The sequence below is a fragment of the Triturus cristatus genome, chromosome 8 (assembly GCF_964204655.1).
Source record: "Triturus cristatus chromosome 8, aTriCri1.1, whole genome shotgun sequence".
NCBI classification, from domain to species: domain Eukaryota; kingdom Metazoa; phylum Chordata; class Amphibia; order Caudata; family Salamandridae; genus Triturus; species Triturus cristatus.
The window spans coordinates 449,264,283-449,289,499 of record NC_140591.1 but is presented as its reverse complement, the minus strand read 5'-3'; the positions used below and the strand labels follow the sequence as shown (position 1 = coordinate 449,289,499).

General features: G+C 46.2%; 1 protein-coding gene across 1 annotated transcript; it reads right to left on the bottom strand.

Annotated features, from left to right (window-relative positions):
• Positions 1-7,149: 7,149 nt before the first annotated feature.
• Positions 7,150-22,618, bottom strand: LOC146802287 (telethonin-like). The gene is made up of 2 exons (XM_085621857.1): positions 22,273-22,618; positions 7,150-8,954 (listed from the first exon to the last, which is right to left on the bottom strand). The coding sequence occupies exons 1-2, from the start codon at positions 22,419-22,421 to the stop codon at positions 8,540-8,542; spliced, it is 564 nt and encodes a 187-aa protein (XP_085477983.1). The 5' UTR covers positions 22,422-22,618; the 3' UTR covers positions 7,150-8,539.
• Positions 22,619-25,217: the final 2,599 nt, after the last annotated feature.

Genomic DNA, 25,217 nt, shown 5'->3' with positions numbered 1-25,217 from the left:
CTTCTAATATAACACAGGCAGGTATGATGGACATGTGGCTCCTACACCTTGTAAACCTGACTTTCTTATGTCACACATCCTTTATATTGATGTACACACATGTGATTTATTGTCAATGTGTAATCTGTACGTGTGATGTAAAGCGCTCTGACGCCCTGCATTGGGATGAGTAGTGCTAAAGCGCTATAAAAGAAATAAAACAAAATAGTGGTATTTAGAATGCTGTTTGTGTAAATACATGGGCGACCAACGCATCTGACATCCTTACAGTGTATGCAGATCACTTATGTACAGGGACTGAACACATTCAAAAGCATTTCTCTCTTAAGTATCTGTGAAGTGATAGGATGTGAGCCTTTGTTTCTCCTCCAGTGCATCTAGGTGTGAGGTTCCCCACAGCTACCAGTCAGGATACAGCAAAAAACAGAGGCCTTATGGCCCCTTTACTTCAGCTTTTGTTTGGGCGAAGCTGGAATCTGATGAGCCCCGTCCCCACCTGAAAGTGTACGGTGTCAGAAAATTACACTGGGATGAGTCCAGAATGTTTGCGTGAATTCCATGAGAATTTGGAAAGGAACGTGGCACTCCGCTGAAAGTGGCCAGCTGTGCGACAGGGTAGACAACGTCTGCTCTCTGGAAATAGTGAGTAGACGGTGTCTACCCTCGACTCGATGCCTTGTTTCCTGCCTCATAGGGAGGGTGCTGTGTCTTCTATGGCTTAATATCTGCTTTTCTTTTTTAGGCCCCTCCTTTAGGGCTGGAGCAGTATTCCGTCTAGGCACTTTTTGGCTAACTAGTGAACAAACATAGCATCAGTGGAAACAGCTTAAGACTGGTTGCAACTCCATGTAAATGACTGTCTTTTGTATATTGGTACTTAGTATTGGTTAAATGGAGGGCAGTGACTGAAATCATGTATATAGGTCTGTGCTTGGAGGCATGTGCGGAGGTCTGTGGTTTAGAAGCATGAATGAAGGTCTGTGACTAAAGCATGTACTGATGTCCATGACGGTAAGCATATATGGAAGTCTGTGTCTGGAAGCATGTACAGAGGTCTGTGGCTGGAAGCATGTAAGGAGGCAAGTAGCCGGGAAGAGTGTATGCAGGTCTGTGGCTGGAAGCATGTACAGAGGCATGTGACCAGAAGCATGTATGGAGGCATGTGGCTAGAAGTGGGTATTTTTTGCAGCTTTCTCTGCATGGTGCATGGCCTTTAAATATGATTAGCTTTCTCCACCAAAAGCTAGTAGAATGTTTTTCATGCTGATTTGGTATGGTCCAGTTAAATCCATTTAGGGCCCTGTCTTGCAGCCTGGATTTGTTTACATTGTAGCATGCCAGTGAGGTTTTTGGGCAGTCCAGTGTAGGCCACCTTGCAGTAGTCAGGCCTTGGCATGCGTAGAGATCCGGTAAGCTCTACCCAAGCCTCTAACTTTATGAGTTGCAACAACCTCTCAAGGACTGATAGTTAAAAGATGGTCAGAAAGGGCTCGTGAATCCTGGCATTTGGACAGGCGTTCGTGCCTATCTAGAGATAGAGGCTATGGGAAGAAAATGATTTATCATTTACTTTGACGCTCAATAGAAATATTTCAGTGTTTGCTCCTCTGAATGAAGGTCCCTCATCCTTGAACAAATATGGATTGGACATTCCCTGATATTAGGTTGATTCACAGCTTTATTCACAAGCAGACGTGAATTTGAGTGTTGTTCATGTACATCTGGAGTTGTATATCCTGTTGTTAAATGACATTATCTATTAGGTGTGTAAATACTTATATATATATGTTGCAGTGAAATCGGTTATGGTCATGCACCCGGGGAACGGCGATACTAAGGCATTCCTTCTAGTGGACTCAGTAGACCCTATTCTTACAAGGCTCCTACTATCCAACTCCAGACTGTACCCTGCTTCTCGTTCAGTGTTTTTACTCTTTGAAGAAGGATAAAGTGATCAACTATGTCCAATGCCCTACGCGGCTCTACATGTGCCAGTGCTGCCTGTTGGTCTTCTTCAAGGATAATGCGAGACCCTCCCTGATGTCAGCCTCCATCACTTCTCCATCTTTTCTCTAAGATCCAGTGTGTTCCCAGTACCATCGCTTGTGCCATCTCAAGGTCCTGATTCCTGAATGGAAGTTGAGGGGTAGCTTGTGTTATGTCACACACATTGTCTTGTGAACTCCCTTTGGAGATTTCTACTGCGGTAGGGAACATAGGAAAAAGTACACTATAGGAAATGAGTTCTTTCGGCACTAAGGGCGTATAAAGTGATGGAGCTCAAATTTCATCTGGATTCAGGCATTGCTTTAGTTTTGTGTTTCAAACAGCCTGCATTTAAATTGGCACGTAGATTTTGGTGCAAGTGAAAAACACCTGGTACATGAAACATGAAATGAGGCCTAGTCAAATGCTTTTTAAAAGGGGCACTTTTGGTGCATTCAAAGTGAAAGACATGAAATGAGGCCTGGTAAATGCTTTCAGTCTGAAATGTTTGTGCTGAATTAACGTGTTTTTGCAGTGTAGAGAAACTCGTGATCGCAGTTTCCTCTTTAGCTTTAAAGATAACCATGGAATGTGTTCTCTCTTCCCAGCTCCTTTCCTTGTAATCTACACTCCCTGTTCCTGTTTTAAGAGACTTTGGATTTGTTGCATATTTAAACAATGCATATTCAGTTCATAACACATCTTTTTATAATGTGTATTAATTAATGCACTGACACTACACGTGGGGCAAAGGCATTTTGCATGAAAAGCTATCTATAACATTAGAGCGTGTTGCTATAAGTATGTATTAACTGCTTGCACTTTGAAAATTTTCACAGGTGCATGTTTTATGCTCTGTTTTACATTGCACATTTTTGCATGTTGTGCACAAATAATAGAAAAGCTGCTTTAAACTAATAGCTTTTGCTAGGTAATACCTAATACAAGGTATTAGTATGGGGGAGGTAAACATAATGGATTTTATTTAATAAATTAATACTTTTTTGTGTTTGTTTTGTTTTTGGCCTACCATAAAATGGCTGCCTGGGAATCCAGCATGGCTGAGAATTGTGCTGAATGAGAAACGCATGCACAGAACCACCTACATTCTGCCAAGTGCCTCAAGTGAAGAGACGAAGGGGTCAAGGCCACAGTGAACTGTAAATTCTTGTTATTGTGCCAATGTACCAGTGTTTGTGGAAAGTATCCTTCCTGCGTGCGATGTGAAAGGAAGGAGGAAATGGACTGATACATTTTTCTGCCTTAATGTTCCATATTTGTATAATTATTAATGGTGAAACAATCAGACTGTATTAAACATTAACGCTTCCTTTGTTAAAACTGGTATGGGTTGGATTTGCAATGAGAACAGGATGGTGAGACCCTCATGTCATCTATGATAACCAATCACAGTGCGAGTTTTTTCTGAAACTGCAACATTATTAGTGTAGTCAACCAAGAATTAGAGTATAAATAATGACTTCTTTGGAGGCGTGTTAGCTTTAGGGGCTTTAGAGGCTTTCGAAGCTTTATGGGGCGTGTGAGCTTTTTGGGACTAGAAGAGATAAGAGGAGGAGAGGAGAGGGAGCAGATGGAGGCCAGACATCGTATGGGTTAGGCACGTGAACGTCACGGGTGCAGCCTGGGAGGAGATTGTGACCAAGGAGAGACAGAGGGAGGTGGGGGCCTTTGCTCATATTTTTCAGAGGGTCTTTACACTTCATATTTTTGGCAAGGCAGATCACATTCCTCTGTGGTCTGTGAAGGAGGGGCCTTTTCAGGAGCAGCCTCTCTCTGTGAAGCACAGAGACGCAGATGAACAGACCAGGGCAGAGAATGCAGCTGCTAGAAAGGGTTTATACTTAGATGCGAAAACTCTAAGTTTATGCTTTGACTAATTATCTAGTTTTGAAAAGATGTATTTGTCTAATGCATTTATTTCTCTATATGGGAGATTTTTGCCAATTATTAATTATTGATTAGCCTTGCAAACTCACTCTTGAATTATATTTTTCCTGAAACTCTTTAAAGAGTTCTGACTGACATAGAATTAGGGGTTTTCCCTCCTGTATGCAACCTATAATATGTTTGTATTAATTGTATTTTGCCTATTTTCAATTCTGTAACCTGATTGATATTTGACTAAATGAATAAAGGGTCAGAGAACTTTAACTTTTAACTAGAAAATAAAACCATTTAAAAATACTCATAACTCTCTTTATTGGTTTAAAAATGAATTGCATTTGTGATTGTTCATGTTTATGTAAAGTCTCCTGAAGGTAATATACAGTGGCAAGGGTCCAACACCTTTACAGCGGTAAACTAGAGTTAAATGAGGTTTTGCATTGAGAAATTACCACTGCATCAGAAGGAAGCATATGATATTAGGGTCTGTGTAGTGAAAAGCTCTCAGATAGAACACATTTTCACCCTGTAGGTGTCTTCTTCAATAACTGTCTCAACTCTCTGGCATTCTTCCCCAACAAGTTTTCACCCTCATTCAAATGTTATCCCTTTTGGTGTGTCACCCTTCAGGTGTTATTTTGCAACAAGTTTATCACCCCATGGGCATTTTTTGCCATCAAGCCTCACCTATGGGTATTCAACACAAAAAAGTTGTTTCCTTACAGCCATTTATCCCCAAAATGTATCTCAGGTGATCCTCACTATACGTCTCACCCCAAGGAATTTCTCCCCAACTGTTGTCTTGTTTCATGTGTAGTCTGCACACATGTTCATTCCATATGCATGGAAGGAATGTCAATCCTTACGTGTGTCTGCTCCCAAGACATGTCTTACCCTCTGACATTCATTTCCTAGCAGGCGACTTTTTAAATCCTAGTTCCTCCAAACATTTGTGACACTCCACAAATGTCCTACTCTAACAAGTGTGTTATCCCTCAGGACTTCTTCCCTCTGTGAATCCACAGTGGGTCTTCATTTGTTGTGACTGCACAAATTTATTGAGGACTTAGCTTCATTTACTCTTTAAGCCCCAGCAATGAATAGACTTGGAATGTCAATCATTGAACGCAGGGCTGGCTTTAGGGAAGTGGGATTGGTGTGCTGGCCTGGGGAGGAGGGGGCTGACCTCAGCGGGGCGCCATGTTTAGCAATAACTTACCATTCAAAAACAGCCTCTGTAGAGATCTTTGTGCCTCCAGCTTTCAGGCAGCAATAAAAATGTCAAGATATATATTGTGATTATTGTTCCTGCTAGAGAACGAAATTGAGTTTTGTCTAGTGGTAGTTTTGACTCGCCATAAAGTAGTACAGAGGGTTAATGTGCCTGTTGTAGAGAACAGATACATTGCAGATCACAGATCTGTATTTTATATGGATAGCTGAGTGGATTACTGATTTTGTCACAGAGAAGCTATTGTGACTGTAGTTCATAAGATACTACTATAATGTAGAACAGTGACTGTTATGAACTGTCATCAAAAACCTGCATGCAAACTGCAAAAAAGGGGTTATATTATGCTTTTTTTCCCCAGTCTTTTGTTATCTATTCCTAATGTTACCGGTAAAAAATGGTTTACATTCTTATTAGTAATGACAATCTATACCAGTGCTTTAAAACAAATGAAATGTATGTGAGAGAGGGGCTATGGAGAGATGTGGGGCACTTTTGCCTGGTGATAATGAGGGAATCCGAGGAGAAGGTCATGGTGGGGCGCAAAAAATGATTGTCACACCAGGTGCCACTAGTGCTTAAGCCGGCCCTGATTGAACTCCCTGGGACATGCCTGTAAGTTACACTATCCAGAGGAGTTGTGCAAACCACAGTGGCACACATCGGTCCAGCATGCCACCAGGCATGCGTAGGTCTCCTTTGATGTTTAGAGCTATGTATGCATTAATATTCCTTTGCCGGCTTGCTGGGCAGTATCATGTTGGGAATAATCACATACAAGTCAGCTCAAATCCAGGTCCAGTGCCTGACTGACAACTTCATTATTGACCTGTTTTAAGCCAAGATGACTGTTTCCTTAAGGGATCTGATGTGGAGATGCACCTGGCTGCGACGGATATAGACACCACAACCTCAGCTTCCTTTGTTGGGCGGGCTAACAAGAGGAAACCTAGTACAGGTAACCTGTGCCTTGGTCCAGATGTGGCTGGTGCCAGGTAAGGAAAGAAGTCCGGGAATGAAATATTCTCCTGACTTATCTGCCCACCGCGGCACTCAACCTATAACGATGGTGCCTCACGCTGTTCAATGCACACTCTTGAATGGAGGTAGAAGGATACACCCAAACAGTCAGTAGCCTTAGGTGAGAGATGAATACTCTACTGGTCTGAGCCAAAACCTGGCTGACAAAGCCTCCAGCTAATGTGTGAAGGAGGCCATTGGTTGAAAGGGGCAGACTCAAAGCCCACTTTATGTATATTGTTAGCAATCGGTCTGTTTGCCAGCTGCGCCTTCAAAACCTAGCCCTACAAAAGGCTTGTATTCACAAGCACTACATGTAAAGCATTAGGATCACACAGTCAGCAATGAAACAAAAGTATTGAGGAACATTTTTCAAAAGCAGTCCATGAAAAGTAATGGGAGTGCCTGGCAAATGAGGGCAGAACCTGGCATGTCGTGTGAGTACCTGTTGTATATAGTAAAATCTGGCATGTGGTGAGAGTACATGGCAAAGTGGGCATGTACGGGTAGTACCTGAGCAAATCATGCCACTAATTGGTGACATTTTTCATTAGCTCAGCCTTCCAGAAGGATACTCCTCCAGAAATGTGTCAAACATTGATATATATATATGTTTGTCCCAGCCTTACAAAACGTCCATATTTACCCAAACACCCATCGATACAACCATTGATCACTTGGGGAAAAGAGAGAGTTCCATGGAGAAGTCCCCTATATGCAGGATTCATGGTCTCTATACCAAGCTGGTGCACTGTAGTCCTCTTCTGCTGGTAGAGCTGGGAGAAATCAGTGGCTTTACCAATGCCTACATCCCTAACTTCGAGCGAAGAATGCATTATATTTTGTTTCTGTGTTGATGTATTCGTTGAGTTCTAACCTTAAATCTGAGGTCCTTCTAATTGAACTGCATGGTTTATTACAACCTGCCCTCTGCACCTACAACAACTAAAATTATCAGACAAAAATAACACACGAATGGGAACAATAATATATAATCGGAAACCAAGTAGTGACTGACAACATTTTATTATTAGATCCATAAAAGCTGCCATTATTTTATACCAGATAGAAAAATAACTTTATTTTGTAAGCGATGAATGGATGGTCAAACTGAATATAATGGCATGCGCGTTATGACACATCACAACAGAGGTAACTGTGAGTATAAGGGAAGGATGCTATGAAATGCTCACACAGCAGTCCTTTCAACGACAACTCCCGGGGCTCTCCTCATATGGACTGGTCCAATATCCCTCTTACCCCAGTACCACTCTGCACACAGCACTGGATTGCCCATGCGTCCACTTCTTTCTCATTTAGCACACATCAATGTGGGATTAGGAAACCTCCAGTACTGCGCCCCACCTTACCGTACCCCTCTGAGAACACTAGATTGGTCCAACCTTTGTTACCTTTCTGCTCCTTCCTTGACTGTCAAGTAATTTTCCACTTCTTGCCAGTACTCTTTTACTCATGACGCTGGACAGAACTAGCATCTATACACTCCACACCCATCTACCCTTCCTGCAACCCTTAAAGCATCCCTCTTGCCATGCTACCTCTAAATCAAGTAGAGGTGGCCTTGGGTTGTAAGGCAGAACACCAAGACGCAATGGAAGCACATCTTTTCTTTCGGTTTTGAGAGGTAACCGACATTCCCAAAAATGTGGCCATGTCGGAGTGCAGCCCAATAACCTTCCTATAATGATTTTTTAACCTCAGGTACAGGTAACCCTGCAGATATTTCCATGCCAACATCTCGGAGGAAAAAGGCCTGCTGATGAGTTTCCAGTCAACCTCCTACGGTCTGGATGAAAATCTGGTGCCTGCCTTCCACATCCCATTGTCTCTACTCTCATCTTACACCTCACTGCACTGAACTATTTGTGACTCAAGAGGCTCCAATAAGAACCGAACAAAATGACGTCAACATATGGGTATATGGGGAGAAGGCCTAACGGAAGAGTCAGTATTAGCACTCCGCTTCCTGAATGTCAATGGTGGCCTTGTTCCTCCCTCTAATCATGGGATTGTCACTTCTCTATGCCAAAGTCTACTTCCTCTTTACTGCACTTTCTTATGGCTCCCGCCTGACTTTTCCAGCTGGGATCTTATAGGTCCTCCCTGCAGAATGGGGGTAGCAGGAGTCCCAGGCTTGTTTTTGGCATTTCCAATCCTGCATCAGAAAGGAGCTCAGAGTGTGAGGGATTGGTGCTGGAAGTCACCATCTTGTCTACTTGGCAGCGTTACCACAGCTCTGCTCTTCATAGCTTTTGGTATGCTAAGCATTGCTGCCTGTCCTAACACAACACATACAGAGCTCTACGGCCTCAAGGCAATTGATTTTCTAGAGAGAGGATTGCAACGCAAGCACAGTGGATTGACCTCCTGCATTCCTTAGCCTCGCTGGGCTTCCTGGGACAAGGTTCTGGACAGCGACCGTGGCAGTGCAACCTTCCCAAAGTCCATGCGTGTGGGCTGCATGACCAGGGGCAACTCTTTGGTGATTTCAGAGATCATCTTCTTGTCTTTGCACAGGCCGTTGCCTGGATTGCTCAGGGCTCTTTCAAACTCAATCATTCTGCGCAGTTCCTGAGGTGTGGGCACTCGTTCCATCTTGACTCCCAGGTCCACAGGCTTGAAGATGGGCATTGGCAGGGCCCGCTGGTAGGGCAGACAATATTCTTTCGGTGCCTCCCCAAGGCGACCAAGCTTCATGATATTCCAGGGTGACCTCTGAACCAAGAAAAGGACCTCGTGCTGCTTGGCATAGGTCTCTTTTCGGCGATCATTGGCTTCTCTCAGAGCACAGCTGTGGAGAGAGTGAAGGAGCATAAGTGTTAGGGTCCCTGATCAATAACTGGTATATCATCTTGATGACTAATTGATTTCATTAACAATGCTTATTAGATTTCATCCCATTCCTTGGCAGCCTCCATTTTTTTTTTTTAAATATGTTTTTATTATTTCCAAAACATAATAATTCAATTATTGTCAGAATACTTAAGCAAGCTGGTGCACATATAACGACAATATAACCTGGTCGCACCCACGACGCATGGCGGGCAAAACATCCAGGGCATAGAGAATATTCCTTTTACTCACCACCACACAGACTGCACACTCGGATAGATAGGTTACTGTGTTCCGGAGCCCTGTTGGGATCAATTACTACGGTACTCCATATGGGCAAAACCCTGTCGGATCATAACCCGGTGGAATTAACGCTACAATGGGGCAAGATTCCAACTCCGATACCGACCTGGAAACTACAGCCCACGATGCTGGAAGATCCGGTCTTCCGTCATGCCCTCTCGGAGGCGATTGCCCATTATTTCTCGGGGAACGCGGGGTCTGCTAGTACTCGCCAGATGGAATGGGATGCCTTTAAAATGGTTATCAGGGGAGTGGCAATTAGCACTAAGACAGGAGTTCGGCTTGCTCTGATAGAACAGCTCACTGAACTCGAGGGTAAACTGGCTGCGCTGGAAGGGGAATCTTTGGGGACAAATGAACAATTGACACAGCTACGGGAGGTTAACATACAATACGCGGAACTCCTCGAGGAGCTGCATGTTGTCGATCACCAGCTATACACACAGAGACAACACACACAGGCAGACAGGTCAGGGCCGCTGCTAGCACGGTTGGTTCGGAACGCACCCTTGCCCGCACCTATATTGGAAATTCGAAACAGTGAGGATGTTGTGGTTAACACGCAATTAGACATCAATACTGCGTTTAGGGACTACTATGAGCACCTATATGGTCCACTAACTGGACATACTGACACTGATTTTGAACCCTTCTTTGACGGATTATGCTTACCAAAGCTCACACAACAGCAGCGTGATGAATTAGCACAACCGATAACAGGGGTGGAATTCCGACAGGCGATTAAAGCTTTACCACGTAATAAAACCCCCGGGAATGATGGCCTGCCGGTTGAATTTTACGTGGTATATTCCGACTTGCTGATTCCTCATTTACAATGCATATATCACAAGTCGTTGGAAGCAGTTGGGCTCCCCACTACTACGCTGCAAGCGCTAGTGTTTTCCTTACTGAAGCCTGGGAGGAATGGATTGATCCTATCGAGTTATAGACCTTTATCACTCCTTAACACGGACTATAAAATCCTGAGTAAATTGTTGGCCACCCGCCTCTGTCAGTTTATCCCCAAACTAATTCACACTGATCAGTGTGGGTTTGTACCTGGTAGGAACACGGCACTTAACATCAGACGCCTACACCAAATTATGATGGGCACACTCGGCACGGGAACCAAGGAAACAGGAACTAAGGAAGGTTGCATATCGCTTGATTTGCAGCAGGCATTCGACTCCTTGCATTGGGACTGTGTTCTATGCCCTCGCACGATTTGGTATACCTGACGAATATATTACTATACACGAACCCCACTGCGCGGGCGCGCAGGGGTCGGCATATCTCACGGCAATACACGGTGGCTCGGGGTACCCGACAGGGATGCCCCTTGTCGCCGTTGTTGTTTATCCTGGCGCTGGAACCACTTCTGCACAGACTCCGTTCTTTCTCAAGCTGTAGGGGGATACGCGAGGTCATGCATCTCACACGGTTTCAGCTTATGCAGATGATCTCATTCTTTATACCAAAGACATGGATGCGGATCCTCATCCAATGCCCTCCATATTTGCGTCATTCCAAGAACTTTCTGGCCTGGCTATTAATGCTGCCAATTCGTATGCCTATTTCTTTGATAGCTCTGTGAGAAGCAGTCAATTTACGTTCGGCCCCTGGACCTTTCACATAGCGCCTGATACTGTTAAATATCTCAGAATACAGATTTACCGTGATGCCACGGATCTCCTAGATGGCAACTTAACGCGCGTGATTACTGCTCTCAAATCTCAGATCCATTTCTGGATCTCACTGCCCCTATCGGTGGTGGGCCGAGTAACCATCACTAAAATGGTGATGTTGCCGCGGCTACTTTATTACTTCACCAATCTACCTATACTTGTACCATCGAGGATTTTTAAAGTGTTGAACTCTTTATTGATAGAGTTAGTCTGGGGCACGGGGCCCAGACGTATCAGCCTGGCAAAACTACAATTAACCACAAAACAAGGGGGATGGGGTACCGGACTTGCGTGCATATTGCTATGCTAGCCAACTGCAGTGGCTGGCATTTTGGCTTGCAGGACGTAATTTACAAGAATTGGATATGTCACTGCTGGACAGGTCAAGGGGGTCATCCACAGGCTCTTACTGCCTCAGGCCTTCATACCAACATCGACACCCCACTTGCTACGGATAGCCATTACTTACTGGAGGAGCGCAGTGAGGTATACTGGACAGACACCACAGTATGCTCCCACCATTCCGCTGCTAGGTGTCCCCACACGAACGGGACTGGTCACTAACCGTGCTTTACAGGCATGGACTGATGCGGGCATTACCACAATAGGAGAGTTCTTTTCTGAGGGTGTATTAATGACACATGCAACGTTTATACGCGAACATGGTGCCCCCGATACACTGTTCCTACTACATGCACATATATCCAGATATATACGCACTACATGGTCACCAGAGGATACTGAACCAACCACGAACACACTACTTACCATGCAATACCTAATGGGACATGGGGCACGCCTGACAAAATGGTGGACTAACGGGATTCGGACTGAAACGGCGATCTCATTACGACCATTGCGCGACAGATGGGAAGAGGACATAGGCCGCGAATGTACAGACAAGGAATGGTACACTATACTGGGCTACCCCAAAAAGGGGTCTCATAACCCTACATTTAAATGCATTCAATTGATGTTACTCCACAGAGCCTATTTAACCCAGCGCAGATTGTGTGCTATGTTTCCGGGGGCAAGTGATACCTGCCCGCGCTGCTATGCACCCAACACGGGGCTGATACACATGGTATGGAACTGCCCTAGACTGGGACACTACTGGGCGACGGTATGCAAAATAATGACGGAAATAGCCCCAGTGCATCATAACGACACACTGGAATACTGTATATTGGGACTAGAGCCCCGTGGAAAGAAGGGAATCCCATTTATCGGTTTGCTAATCTTGCGCTCCTTCTAGCTAAAAGAGCCATAACCACACAATGGAAAGCCGCTAGGGCTTCGTCCTTACAGGATTGGCATACGGAAGTAGTGAGATGGGGTAAGGTGGAAGGGGCTGAACTAAAAAGAGAGGAGTATAGAGGTCTATGGAAAACACCGATATCGATGAGCTGGAATGCAATGATGGAGGAATGTGCAGCGATAGATATATTATACTACTAAGGGGTCATGATGCCATCTGCGGGGGTCTTGGACCACTGGCATGGGACACACAGGCTCCTTACAGCATCAGGGGGATCTATTACTTCTCTGCATACTTCTCAACACCCGTTCCGCACACAAACACGCCGTCGAGCTCTGGGATCTGCTCGACACGTCCGCCCCAGACGTGGCCTTCCTGACCGAGACCTGGTGGAACGACTCCTCGGCGCCCGACATCGCCATAGCCATTCCGGACGGCTACAAAATCACCCGCAGGGATCGCGTCAACGGAATCGGAGGAGGAATAGCCATCGTCCACAAGTCCACCCTCAAGGTCGCCACCCACACAGATGACACCCTCAACGCCGCCGAACACCTGCACTTCCGGATCCACAGCGACCCCAACACCACCCTCAGAGGAACACTTATCTACAGACCCCCCCCGGACCCTGGGCTCAGTTCAGCGACGCCATTGCCGAACTCGCCAGCTCCCACGCACTCGCCTCCACGGTCTACATCCTCCTCGGGGACCTGAACTTCCACCTCTAGAACAACAACAACGCCAACTCTGCCACCCTGATCGACAACCTCGCCATCCTCGGCCTCAGACAACTCGTCACCGCACCCACCCATGCCGCCGGCCACATGCTGGACCCCCATCTTCTCCACTGGCACCCACGTCACCTTCGACCACACCACTGAACTCCACTGGACCGACCACCGCTGCATCTATTTCACCTTCAAAAAACCAACCACGCACCACTGCACCCAACAGCTGCCTCGCCGCTGCTGGAGCAAAGTCACCGAAGACCAGCTGACCGCCACCCTCACCCAGAACCCAACCACCGACCCCATCAACCCAGACGCCACAGCCCGCAACCTTAGACAATGGATCGAAGACTGCGCCAACACCCTCGCCCTGCTCAAGAAACCCTCCAACAGCCACGCCAGCAAGAGAGCCACCTGGTTCACCGACAAACTCCAGACCTCCAAACGCGCATGCCGGAAACTGGAGAAGATGTGGCTCCACGAACGCACACCGGAAACCACGCAGCCCACAAGGACGCCACCCGCAGACATCACCACCTCATCAGATTAGCCAAGAGATCCTCCTTCAAAGACCGCCTGGACAACAATGCACACGACAGCAAAGAGCTCTTCAGCATCGTAAAAGAACTCTCCAACCCCAGCGCCAACACCAACGACATCCCGCCCTCACGAGAACTGTGCGACTCTCGCGCCATCTTCTTCCACCGCAAGATCGCTGACATCCACGACAGCTTCAATACCACGTCCGCCGCGACTATACCAGACTCCACCTCCCCTACGAGCACCACCAGTGACAACCGACTGACCTCATGGTCCAACGTCAATGACGACGAGACACGCAAGGTCATGAATTCCATACACTCAGGATCTCCATTAGACCCGTGCCCACACCACATTTTCAACAAAGCAGACGCAGCCATCGCACCCCAACTACGGAAGGTCATCAACATCTCCTTCGAAACAGCAACATTCCCGGAAGGCTGGAAGCACACCGAAATCAAAGCCCTCCTCAAGAAGCCCAAGGCGGACCCCAAGGACCTCAAAAACTTCCGGCCCATCTCCCTGCTCCCGTTCCCGGCGAAGGTCATCGAAAAAATAGTCAACATGCAACTAGCCCGCCACCTGGAAGACAACAACATCTTGGACCTGTCCCAATCCGGTTTCAAATGAAACCACAGCACCGAGACAGCCCTCATCGCCGCCACAGACAACATCAGGCGCCAACTAGACAACGGCGAAGCATCAGCCCTCATCCTCCTAGACCTGTCAGCCGCCTTCGACACGTTTGCCATCGCACTCTCAAGAAACGCCTCCTAGAAGCCGGAATCCAAGAGAAGGCTCTTGACTGGACCACGTCCTTCCTCTCTGGCAGAACCCAGAGCGTCCGCCTCCCACCCTTCCGATCCGAAGCCACCGACATCATCTGCGGCATCCCCCAGGGATCATCCCTCAGCCTGACACTGTTCAACGTCTACATGGCCCCCCTCGCACAAGTGGCCCGCCATCACGACCTCAACATCATCTCCTACGCCGACGACACCCAGCTCATCCTCTCCCTCACCAAGGACCCACACACCGCCATAACCAACCTCCACAAGGGAATGAAGGCCGTCGCCGACTGGATGAGGAGCAGCTGCCTCGAAGCTGAACTCGGACAAGACGGAGGTCCTCATCCTCGGACTCACCCCCTCAGCCTGGGATGACTCTTGGTGGCCGACCACAATGGGAACAGCACCAACACCCACCGACCATGCACGCAACCTAGGATTCATCCTCGACTCCTCCCTCTCCATGTCCAAGCAGATCAACGCCGTTTCCTCCTCCTGCTACAACACTCTCCGCATGCTCCGCAGGATCTACAAGTGGATCCCGACCGAAACAAGAAGAACGCTGACACAGGCCCTCGTCAGCAGCAGACTGGACTACGACAACGCACTTTACGCAGGAATCCCAGCCAAACACCTACGACGACTACAACGCTTCCAAAGCGCCTCAGCCCAACTAATCGTCAATGTCCCCCCCCGCAGCCACATCACGCCCCACCTGAGAGACCTACACTGGCTACCCGTCAACACCTTCAAGCTCCTCACCCACGCACACAAAGCACTCCACAATGCCGGACCAGCCTACCTGAACACCAGACTCAGCCTCTACACCCACCCCCGACCTACTCGCCTTCAGAAAACTCCTCAAGACCTGGCTCTTCGAACAGTAGTGGCACCCCCCCCCCCCCCCGCGCCTTGAGATCCTCACGGGTAAGTAGCGCGCTTTATAAATGCACTGATTGATTGATTGATTACTTAATATAGCAGGAATGCACAGTACACCTAGGACAGACTGTGTACCTGAGATACACACAAATTTTAGATCTGGACATGTGAAAGTGCTTCTATAGGCACTTGTTGCTGAGCTTGCGGGGAGAGGGAGGGTTGGGTAAGTTTTGTTAGGATGGTATAGATGTGATAGGTCATGATAGATTTGATTAACCATGATATGTTATGCTGGACTTCTGATGTAGGCGAGAATGCTGTGTACTATCCGTAATGTCCTGCTGTTAGAGACTCATTCAACGATTTAAGACTCTCATAGACCCTATGCAATGTGAATGTGTACTCTTCTAATTTGGTTGTGAACATAGGTGACTATTCCATGTATCAGTATGTTCATGTCTCGCTCTACGATGTCTGGATAATTGCTGTGGAAAATCAATAAAAAAAATAAAAAAATATAAACTGTAATTTTCATCAGAGTTCCTACAGTGCCCACAATACACCTCCTGTAGGTCACACTACTCAACAACTTATTAAGTATATATGGAACTAACAGGAACTGTATGGAAGTGGGAAAGAATACATTGATTTCGTTTTTGTTCCTACAGCACAAATGCACTAGATTGCAACACCGATATTCCAAATATACCATGAACTGACTGGATTTGAAAAGAGGAGAGTTTTAGAAAGGGAATGAGGAAAATAGACAGATGAGGCTGCAATGTCTAAGAAGCAAAGAGGAAGGCAAGAAGAAAGGGGAAAAAGGGAAAGAGGATGAAAGAGGAGAAGTAATGAAAAAGGATCGATGAAAGGGGCATGAAAGGAAGGGAAGAAGGTAGGAAATTAGGCAAGGAAAGAAGGTAGGACGCACAGAGCCTCCTCTGAACACCCACTCACCCTCATGTATCCACTCTGTAGATCCGCTTTCACTCACCCTCACTTAATCAAACCATAGACCAATCCTCCCTCACCTTCACTCAGACAGCCCTTGTGTGTACATTCAAGCCTAACTCTCCTTGGATTTGCACTCACTTCCTCTACCATCCCCTGGATCCACACTCACTCACCCCCCATAGCCACAGACTCACTCGCACATCTGCTACTCTCCATATTCTTATCACTTCTCCTAAACGTCCCTACAACCACACTCATCCTCAGTCACTCCCCGTGGCTCCACCCCAAGTCAAAAAGAAAGATCATCCTGGACTCATTCTGAAGTCATTCGATGACTTCAGCCAGGCTATTCCTGCAATTATCTGGGGAAGTCCTCCCAAGCCATCCTGAAGTATGCCTACAGGGCAGAATATTTAAATGAGATGACTCCTCGAGTCATCAAAGAAACTACTCCAGGATTAGCTCCCGATTACTTCAGTGGAAAAGATGTTATGATCTTGTAGTACTGCAGGATGAGCCCATGATGATTTCAGGATTAGGGTGGATTACTCCAGGATGGGTTCCCGATTACTTCAGTGGAAAACATGAGATGATAATGTACAACTCCTGAATGATCCCATGATGATCTCAGGATTAGGCTGGATTACTCCAGGGTGATCCTATGAGTATTTCAGGATGGGGCTGTATTATTACAAAATCATTCTGTGATTACTTCAGAATGAGGCTGCATTACTCATGAATGATCCAAGGATAACTTTAGAATGGGACTGGGACCGTACTAGTCGATTAATTCATGATGGGGATGTATTACCCAAGGATGGTTTCTGGTTGTGATACTGCATGGTGGTTTCAATATGCAGATTTATTAATTTAGAATGACCTCGAGTAGTAATGCTTGATTGACATAAACAAGATGTTAGGAAATACACAGTTTTATTAGTTCATTAGCAGACCAAATTATTGCTACAAAAACAAGCATTGGCAAAGCCAATAGGTCTTGCCTTTTTGACCATGTGGCTTGCCAATGTCTTCTGCCGATGGGCTGTAGTATCTGTTAAAATAAATAAGCATTGGGAAAGCCAAAAGGTCTGGCCTTTGAAAAGCTAATGACTTTGCCAATATGTTTTAGCCATATTGTACATGAGCGTGGCTGCTGTTCAGCAGGGCTAAAGGTTAGAGGGGTACTGGAGAGTCACAGTCGAAAAGTGCAATGTGATGAAGTGGCGTAGATTATAGCGGCTGAGTGTCATAGGGCGGTGTAGAACAGAGTGGCGTTGAGAGTCTTGCGTAGAGTGATGTACAGTAGATTGCTGTAGAGTGGAGTGGTGTAGGAGAGTGGAATGGCAGAGTGGAGTAAAGAGTTGTAGAATCGGGTGTCAGAGTGGAGTGGAGTACAGCGGGGTGGTGTGCTGTACAATAGAGTGGAGTAAAGTGGCATGGATGGGGTTATGTAGAGCGTTGTTGAGTAGTGCTGTAGGGTGGCATAGCATTGAGTAGTGTTGTAGAGTGGAGAGGCATAGATTGGAGTAGAGTTTAATGGAATAGTGCATCACAGAGTGGAGTATCATAGCTTATAGTGTCGTAAAGTGCAGTAGCCTAGATTGAAGCTGTGTAAAACACAGTGGCGCAGAGTAGACTGGCTTAGAGTGCACTGGTTGATTAAAGTGGTGTAGAGTGCATTGGCGCAGAGTAGAGTGACGTAGAGTGCAGAGTAGATTGCAGTGGTGCACAGTAGATTGTTTCAGAGAAGAGTGGCGTTGAGTTTAGTGTTGCAGGGTAGACTGCAGAGGTGAAGAGCAGAGTGGTGCAGAGTGCAGTGACGTAGAGTCCAGTGGTGTAGAGTGCAATGGTAAAGAATAGATTAGAGTGGCGTGGAGCAATGCAGAGTGTAGTGGTGCAGAGTGCAGTACAGTGGAGCGGTGCAGAGTAAAGTGCAGTGGTGCAGAGAGCAGTGACTTAAAGTGCAGTCGTGCACAGTAATGTGGCATTGAGTTCAGTGGCATAGAATGCAGTCTTGCAGAGCTGAGTGTCAGAGTGCAGTGGCGTGGAGGGCAGCGGCGCAGAGTAAAATAGTGGTGCAGCTTAGAGTGCAGTGGCATAGAGATCAGTGGCAGAGAGTGCAGTGTTTCAGATGAGTCGGTCATAGAGTGAAGTGGCATATAGTAGAGTGGCGTAGAATACATTAGCATGGAGTCCAAGGGCCTAGAGTGGGGAGTAAAGGGGCGGTGAGAGCAGTGGTAGCAGAGTGGTGGGGTCATAGAGTAGTGGTGTCAAGTGGTGACACAGAGTGGTGTTGTCGAGTGGAGTAGAGTGTTGTGGAGGGGTACAGAGTGGAAGGGCAGAGAGAGAGTGACGTGGAGTGGCATAGAGTTGTAGAGCAAACAGTGCACCATCCTTCCGAGACTGGTCAATGGAGAAATATGAAAGAGGGTAAAAGTAAAAATTGTAAGATATAGCGCTTAATGAAGGAAGTATAGTATAATTTTTTTTTTATACTTTAGTGATAGCAGACCTTTAATGTAAGAAATCACCATATGGTACCCTACCTTCACTGCAGAATCATTTGAAATGAGAACGGCGCCCTTGACACTAATAGGACTCCTTGCCACCACATGTGATTGCAATACAAGGAAAGGACCCTACCTGACTCATAGCTTTATTTTAAGTCTGTTATTTTATATACACACACACACATATATATATATATATATATATATATATATACACACACACATATATATACACACACACACACACACACATAAATATACACACACACATAAATATACACACACACACATATATATATAGCCACACACACACATATCCACACACACACATATCCACACACACACATATATTTATCCACACACACACATATATGTATATCCACACACACACGCATATATATATCCACACACACATATATATCCACACACACATATATATATCCACACACATACATATATATATCCACACACACATATATATATCCACACACACATCCACACACACACACACACACACATTTAGATATATACAAATTTGCCACCGTTTGACAAATCTTCACAAACCTTTTCCAAAAAAGGTGCTCCGGTGATTCTTGTTGCACATGGAAAGTTTCGGGGGATTCGTAAAGAGGAGGCTGAGAAAAATGGCGTTGAAAAAAGGGTGCGTTTGCAATGTTAATTCCCATCAAACCTGTCAACACTACTACAGCCCAAACCATTGAATGGACCACGCCGGGATGGATAGAACACAGAGTACTCTTCGACATACAGGTTAACACAACAGCTTACCAGCAGAGGTCCGAGTAGAGACACATGTTGGCTATATTGAGATTGATTCTACCAAACTTGACCATTTTTAACGTTAATTTTGATGATACATTTGATGTGCCCTGATGAAGTCAGAGATGTTTATGCATCAATCTGCCGAAAACACGTGTTGGGTAAGGGGGGACTACTGAAGAATAAGGATCAAAAGAATAACAAGCATTGGCATAGCCAATACGTCTCGCCTTTGGGACCTTATAAGTGTTTAGCTATGCAACAGTTTATGTTGTTGCACCAAGGATACTGTGCTGGATAACTAAACACTTATAAGGTCCCAAAGGCGAGACCTATTGGCGATGCCAAAGCTTGGTTTTTTTTTCACGAGAACGCAACAAATTCAGTCTTTTTTCAACTGGGGATGGATGAGGTACGCGGTGGAGTTCTGCCGCCCTCTGTCACGGAAGATGGTCGGGAAAGAGGAATGGTCTGGAGGTGGAAAGGAGTACGGAGAGAAAAGAATGGGAGAAGGCAAATGAGGAATGAAAGAAAGCAGAAAAGGAAGAGGGAAGGGGCAAACTCAAAAAAAAGATTCAGAAAAGATTAGAGAAATAGCAAAAGGCATTTAATCTGAGAAACGTCACAAACAGAGCCCTCTAACTTCACTGCAGGATCATTTGCATTCATGAAAGCATCCTAGACTCAACTGGACTCCCTGCATATCACAAGATGATCTCAGTATACTTAGGAGAGTCTCCAAGACACATAGCTCTAGTTGTATGTGCAATAGACTTACTTGAAGACGCTTTCCCTCATACCTCTACATCTATAGGTCAATAAACCCACTACAGCATGGAGCAGCACACCTCACACATTGGCTAACTTCGCTTTCAGTGACGGCAATCTTTCCTTTCACCAGAAACACATTCACACACAAAGTATTTTCCTTAAAGGCCAGGGGCTAATATGCCACGGTGTGCTTTTAAAGACCAAACACATTTTTGCTTTTAACCAATTGTTAGATTGATGTGGGCCTGACAGGTTCCCTAACCATGTTTCGCAACATAAATGATAAAACAAAAACTGACAAATCGAAAAGGCATGCTGTCAATGCCAATCCTTTTAGCTTCGCCACTGCGTTTTCTATATTTTAGATCATTCAACCCCAGTCCTGTCACTTTGTCGCCTCACTGTGGCCATTGCCAAGCAGTAGCATCATCGTAAGAGAGTGAATCTGAGTTTTTGGCCTATGCTGGCTGACACCTGCAATTTGGTGATCAAGCAAGAGGGCTAGGGAATGCGGCAATTTGGGGTACCTTTCAGTTTCTGTGTGCACTAGATAGTGGAGAGTGCATGGTGCTGTTTGCGAAGAGTCCAAGTAAAAATTGGGCGGGGCAGATAGCAGTACTGCACAAAATGTAGCAGTTAACTGCACAGTGCATGAACAATCATTGTACTAATTAATGTACCAGGTCTGGATTGCAACGTGTAAACACTTTCTGAAGTTGGGGGTATGGAGGAAGAGGAGCGTTAAGAAGGAAGCAGGCAGGTGGAAGTCATGAAAGAGATGTACAAGAAGGAAAATCATAAAAGGGAGAGTGAGGAAGGAGGAGAGATAGGAATGCAAAGCAAGACAAAGAATTTGAAGAGAACTGGGGAGAGCACAGATAGGAGTACAAGGCTGGAGCGGAACATGAAGAGCGTGAAAAGGAGGAGACAAGAGCGAGAAGCAGCGGTAGAAGAGCAGTCCTAGAAGAGGGCCTGATGGGAGAGAGTGATGGAAAGATGCGAAGCTGAACAACAAAAAGCGGTTAGCGAGCGGAGAACCGAGAGAAAGGGGAAACTCGGACATAGGGAAGAGCATGAGCGGAGAGAAGGAAAAAAGAGAGGTGAGTGGAGAGAAGGAAAAAAGAGAGGTGAGAAGAGGAGGAAGAAAAGCTGATAGTGAAGGAGAGAAAAAGAGTGTAGGTATTCATTATTAAACTGAAAGTAATTTAATACGTACGGTTGAGGGATTGACAGGGCTGGAGTATACATGGCCTGCTTCAATAGTGGCTAGTTCTGCTGTCGAAGACATGCAATACAAATTCTTTAACTGTGTTAAGGTCTGCTGCTGTTAAAAGACATGTCTGTACCATTGGTGCTCTTGATACAAGAGAATAAAGTTTCAGTAATGCCATCGGGATCAAACTCTGGTGGAGATCGGGCTCTGAAGCTTCAAGGAGTTATATTACATGATCAGGCTGTAAGACACAACATCCTACTGCCACCTCTTTCAACCGAAGTCAGACACTCATTAGGACAGGCTTTCACGCGCACCTTAGACATAATGAGGCACTAAATTCAGCTGAGTCTGCTGCATGGTTGTTGTTGAGATGTGAGCATACCCCTACCCCACACACACATATGAGCATACCCCCTACCCCTCCCCCACACACACATATTTGCTCGGTGTCTCAAACAAAGCCCAAAGCACATTCATGCAATCTAGCTTATATTCGATTCTCACATTTTCAAGAGACAAAATAATGAAATCAGAGGAGCGGCCTCCTGCATTCGCCACTGCTCCCAAACAAAGCACTACATTTTGGCGCGGCATATTAAAGAGTGGCGGTTTCCCACCTTAAAGCGCTGCGTTTTCCTACAAAAGCGTGAGGAGAGGCGGTAGGAGCCAATCTCTCTTCTTTCCCCCTCTAGTAGTCGCCCCGAATCTGTACACTTTCGAGGAAGAAGAACTTTCTCTGCTCCCCAGTGGGTTCCCCTGCACCTCAACTTCCGCTTCCGTCCGATACAGAGTGTCTAGGGCATTCCCATGTCCCACCATCCTTCACTACCTCTTCCCACCCCTCAAACCCGCAGTCACTCACCCCTTCTCAGCTCTGCTGGACAGACTGAGGTCCCTCCAGTCCGCCGTGTAGGTCTCCCTCCGGGCTTTGTTCTCTTCCTGCACCTGGCAGCTCAGCTCTGCTGCGGTGAGCACCCCTCCACTCCGGAGGACCACAGTGCGCCCCGACATCTCTGCGGCGTGTGTCTGTCCGTCTGTCTGCTCCTGGTACCTAGCCCGGGCCTGTCCGCGCCTGTGCTTGTTTTTCAACCTGCCTGCAGGTAGCCCTCCTTGCTTGATATGACCAGCCCTGGACTCCTCTCTCTGCCCCTGCCTGTCGCTTCCTGTCTCTCTGAGGCTCTGTACCCTGCACCTGGCACCGCACGATTTATACCCCCTCCGCCTGCTGCTATTTTCATGCCCTGTGTCGTAACACACTATATCTGCAGAACACACTCATCTCTCTTCCTGTTCCCAAATATTCCATCCCTCCTCCTGGATGGGGGAACTGCCAGACGTGCTGACAGCAGATAATTCACACAGAGGGTCCTCTGAGTACACGTGAATACACCCCCCCCCCCCCCCCTCACTCAAGTGACGGCTGGATGCGAGTGTGTGGGCGGTCACTGCGTCATCGTAGCTCATTTCACAGGCCTGTGGAGTTACTGGAAGAGCGGTGTCACTTTAGCTGATCTGCCGTAAGTGAGATGACCTTTCACCTCATTTAGTGGGCAAGCATGTCCTCATGTCATTCCTTAAGCTTGTAGGGCTTTTAGGAAGGCAGGCCCCCCAACCGCAACCCCAAAGAGCTGTGCACGTGGCACATTGGCCTGTGTTTGTTTTACTTTGGGGATGTTTTCAGAGTGGATCACGGAGTTTCATGCCCTTCCGGTATTATGTTGTGGGTTTTCTGTATGACATTGCGAATTCCAGAGTCAATCAGAGCAGCAGAAAGCTGTGACGTCACCGGGGAATGTTGGCTGGTTTGACAGACAGCAGTGTGAGTGTGGGTGTGGAGCAGTGCGGAGTGAGGGAAGACTAGCCAAGAAGATAACTGTGTTCTGAAGAGCCTTTTAAGTAACCCCAGAGTAGTGTTTAGGTCGACGTCTACCAGACAGAACACCTGTCTGCTTGTAAAGACATATTGGGACATGTAAAAGCTTACTTCCAAATGCATTCCGCGCGTTGCTTACCATTGGCTTTGTGTTTTGTTACTTGCATTTGCTTCCTTCTACTCACTGGCTTCATTTGTTTTAGCCCGTCTATCCTGTGTTTGCTCCCCGTGGAGCATTGCCTGTTTACCACCTCTCTGCTATCGCACCTTCTAATTTTCCACGCATATTCCCTTTCGGAAACCATTTTTTTTTCTTTATCGTAAAGCACTTTAATATAAAATCTGCTCGATGAATTTCCCTTATTTGCATGTATTTTTAATAACATACGTGAAACTACTAATATAACACAAGAGTGTATAATATGAGAAGATGTGCACAAGGCATGATAGTTGATCTTTTTTAGCTGAAGTAATATGAATATTGCTAAACCTATCTACCATAAGAGTTGAATTGTACTGGTGCAAGGTGTCCAATTTAACTAGTGACCAGCATATACCAGGCCACCTTCTCATATTGGTGGGCAGCGTGTGGGATTACAGCTTGCCATTGTTTTATCAGAAAATCTCTATTTGAATTAGTAACTGAAAAGCACTATAGGTACTCAAGGTACATATAAAGTCAAGCTTAGTATCAATAAGTTCTACTGAACTTAGAGCTGTTTGTCAAGGGATAGCACACCCTTTCTACAGCTCAAGCTAGGATCAGTAGGCCACCAACTAGTGTAGGTAGTACAACACTGCACAACACTAGAATGTCCTTAAAGGGTGGAGCCAGTGGGTCCACCCAGCCTCAGTATAAGGACATGACTTTCTTTGACTTGAAAGCCATGTGTGCTGCAAGGCACCTGAAGCTAGGCCAGAGTCCCTCCACACTACACCTGATAGATCTGCTGACAGCAGATGATCTTAGATTAGCTCTAGGAGCTAATAGGTCTGAATGAGGGGGTGGGTCAATTACACTCTCTGGGTCAGATGATGAAAATCAAGATGACCTGGACTCTGTGGTTGAAGGGCCAGATCCACAAGGATCTGAAAAGGACAGAGGAATGCTCCCTAAGAGAACTGACAGAGTGGGGGAGAGGCCTAGGCCCCCTTCTAGGGAATCTGACCACTCCTATCACTCTGGCAGAGAATCTGTCCAACAGAGGAACACATACTTTCCTAGAAGAGAGACCTCCTCTGAAAGAATGTACAAACTGCTGCAGTATGAGGAAGCACGATTTGCCCTCGAAACCAAGCAGTTGGCATTAGATAGAGAAGCCTTTGAGCTCCAAAGAGCTTCTAGAAGAGAGTGGTTAGAAATCCCTGGTGGCAGCAACAGTGTCCCTAGAGTTAGAGAATATATTCCAGACCATAGGAACCTGTCCAAGGTTGTTCCTCCCTACCAGAGTGGGGATGATATCCATAAATGGATAAATGCTATGGAAAGGGCCTGTAGAGTACAGCAGTTCCCCCAGAAACAGTGGGCAGCAATCTTGTGGCTCTCCTTTTCAGACAAAGGGAGAGACAAGCTCCTCACTGTTAGAGAAGAGGATGCTGATGACTATGAAGTCCTGAAGAGTGCATTGATAGATGGGTTTGGCTTAACCACTGAGAAGTACAGGTTAAAGTTCAGAGACAACCAGAAAGCACAGACTCAGGACTGGACTGACTTTGTAGATTGTGCAACCAAGGCTCTGGGGGGTTGGCTGGTTGGTAGTAGAGTTACTGATTTTAAGAGATTGTATAATCTTATGATGAGAGAACAGATCCTTAATAATTGCTAGAACCAGTTGTTGCATCAGTACCTGGTGGACTCTGATCTGACCTCTCCCCAAGAAATGGGAAAGAAGGCAGACAAATGGGTCAGAACCAGGGTGAGGCGGAAAACCCAG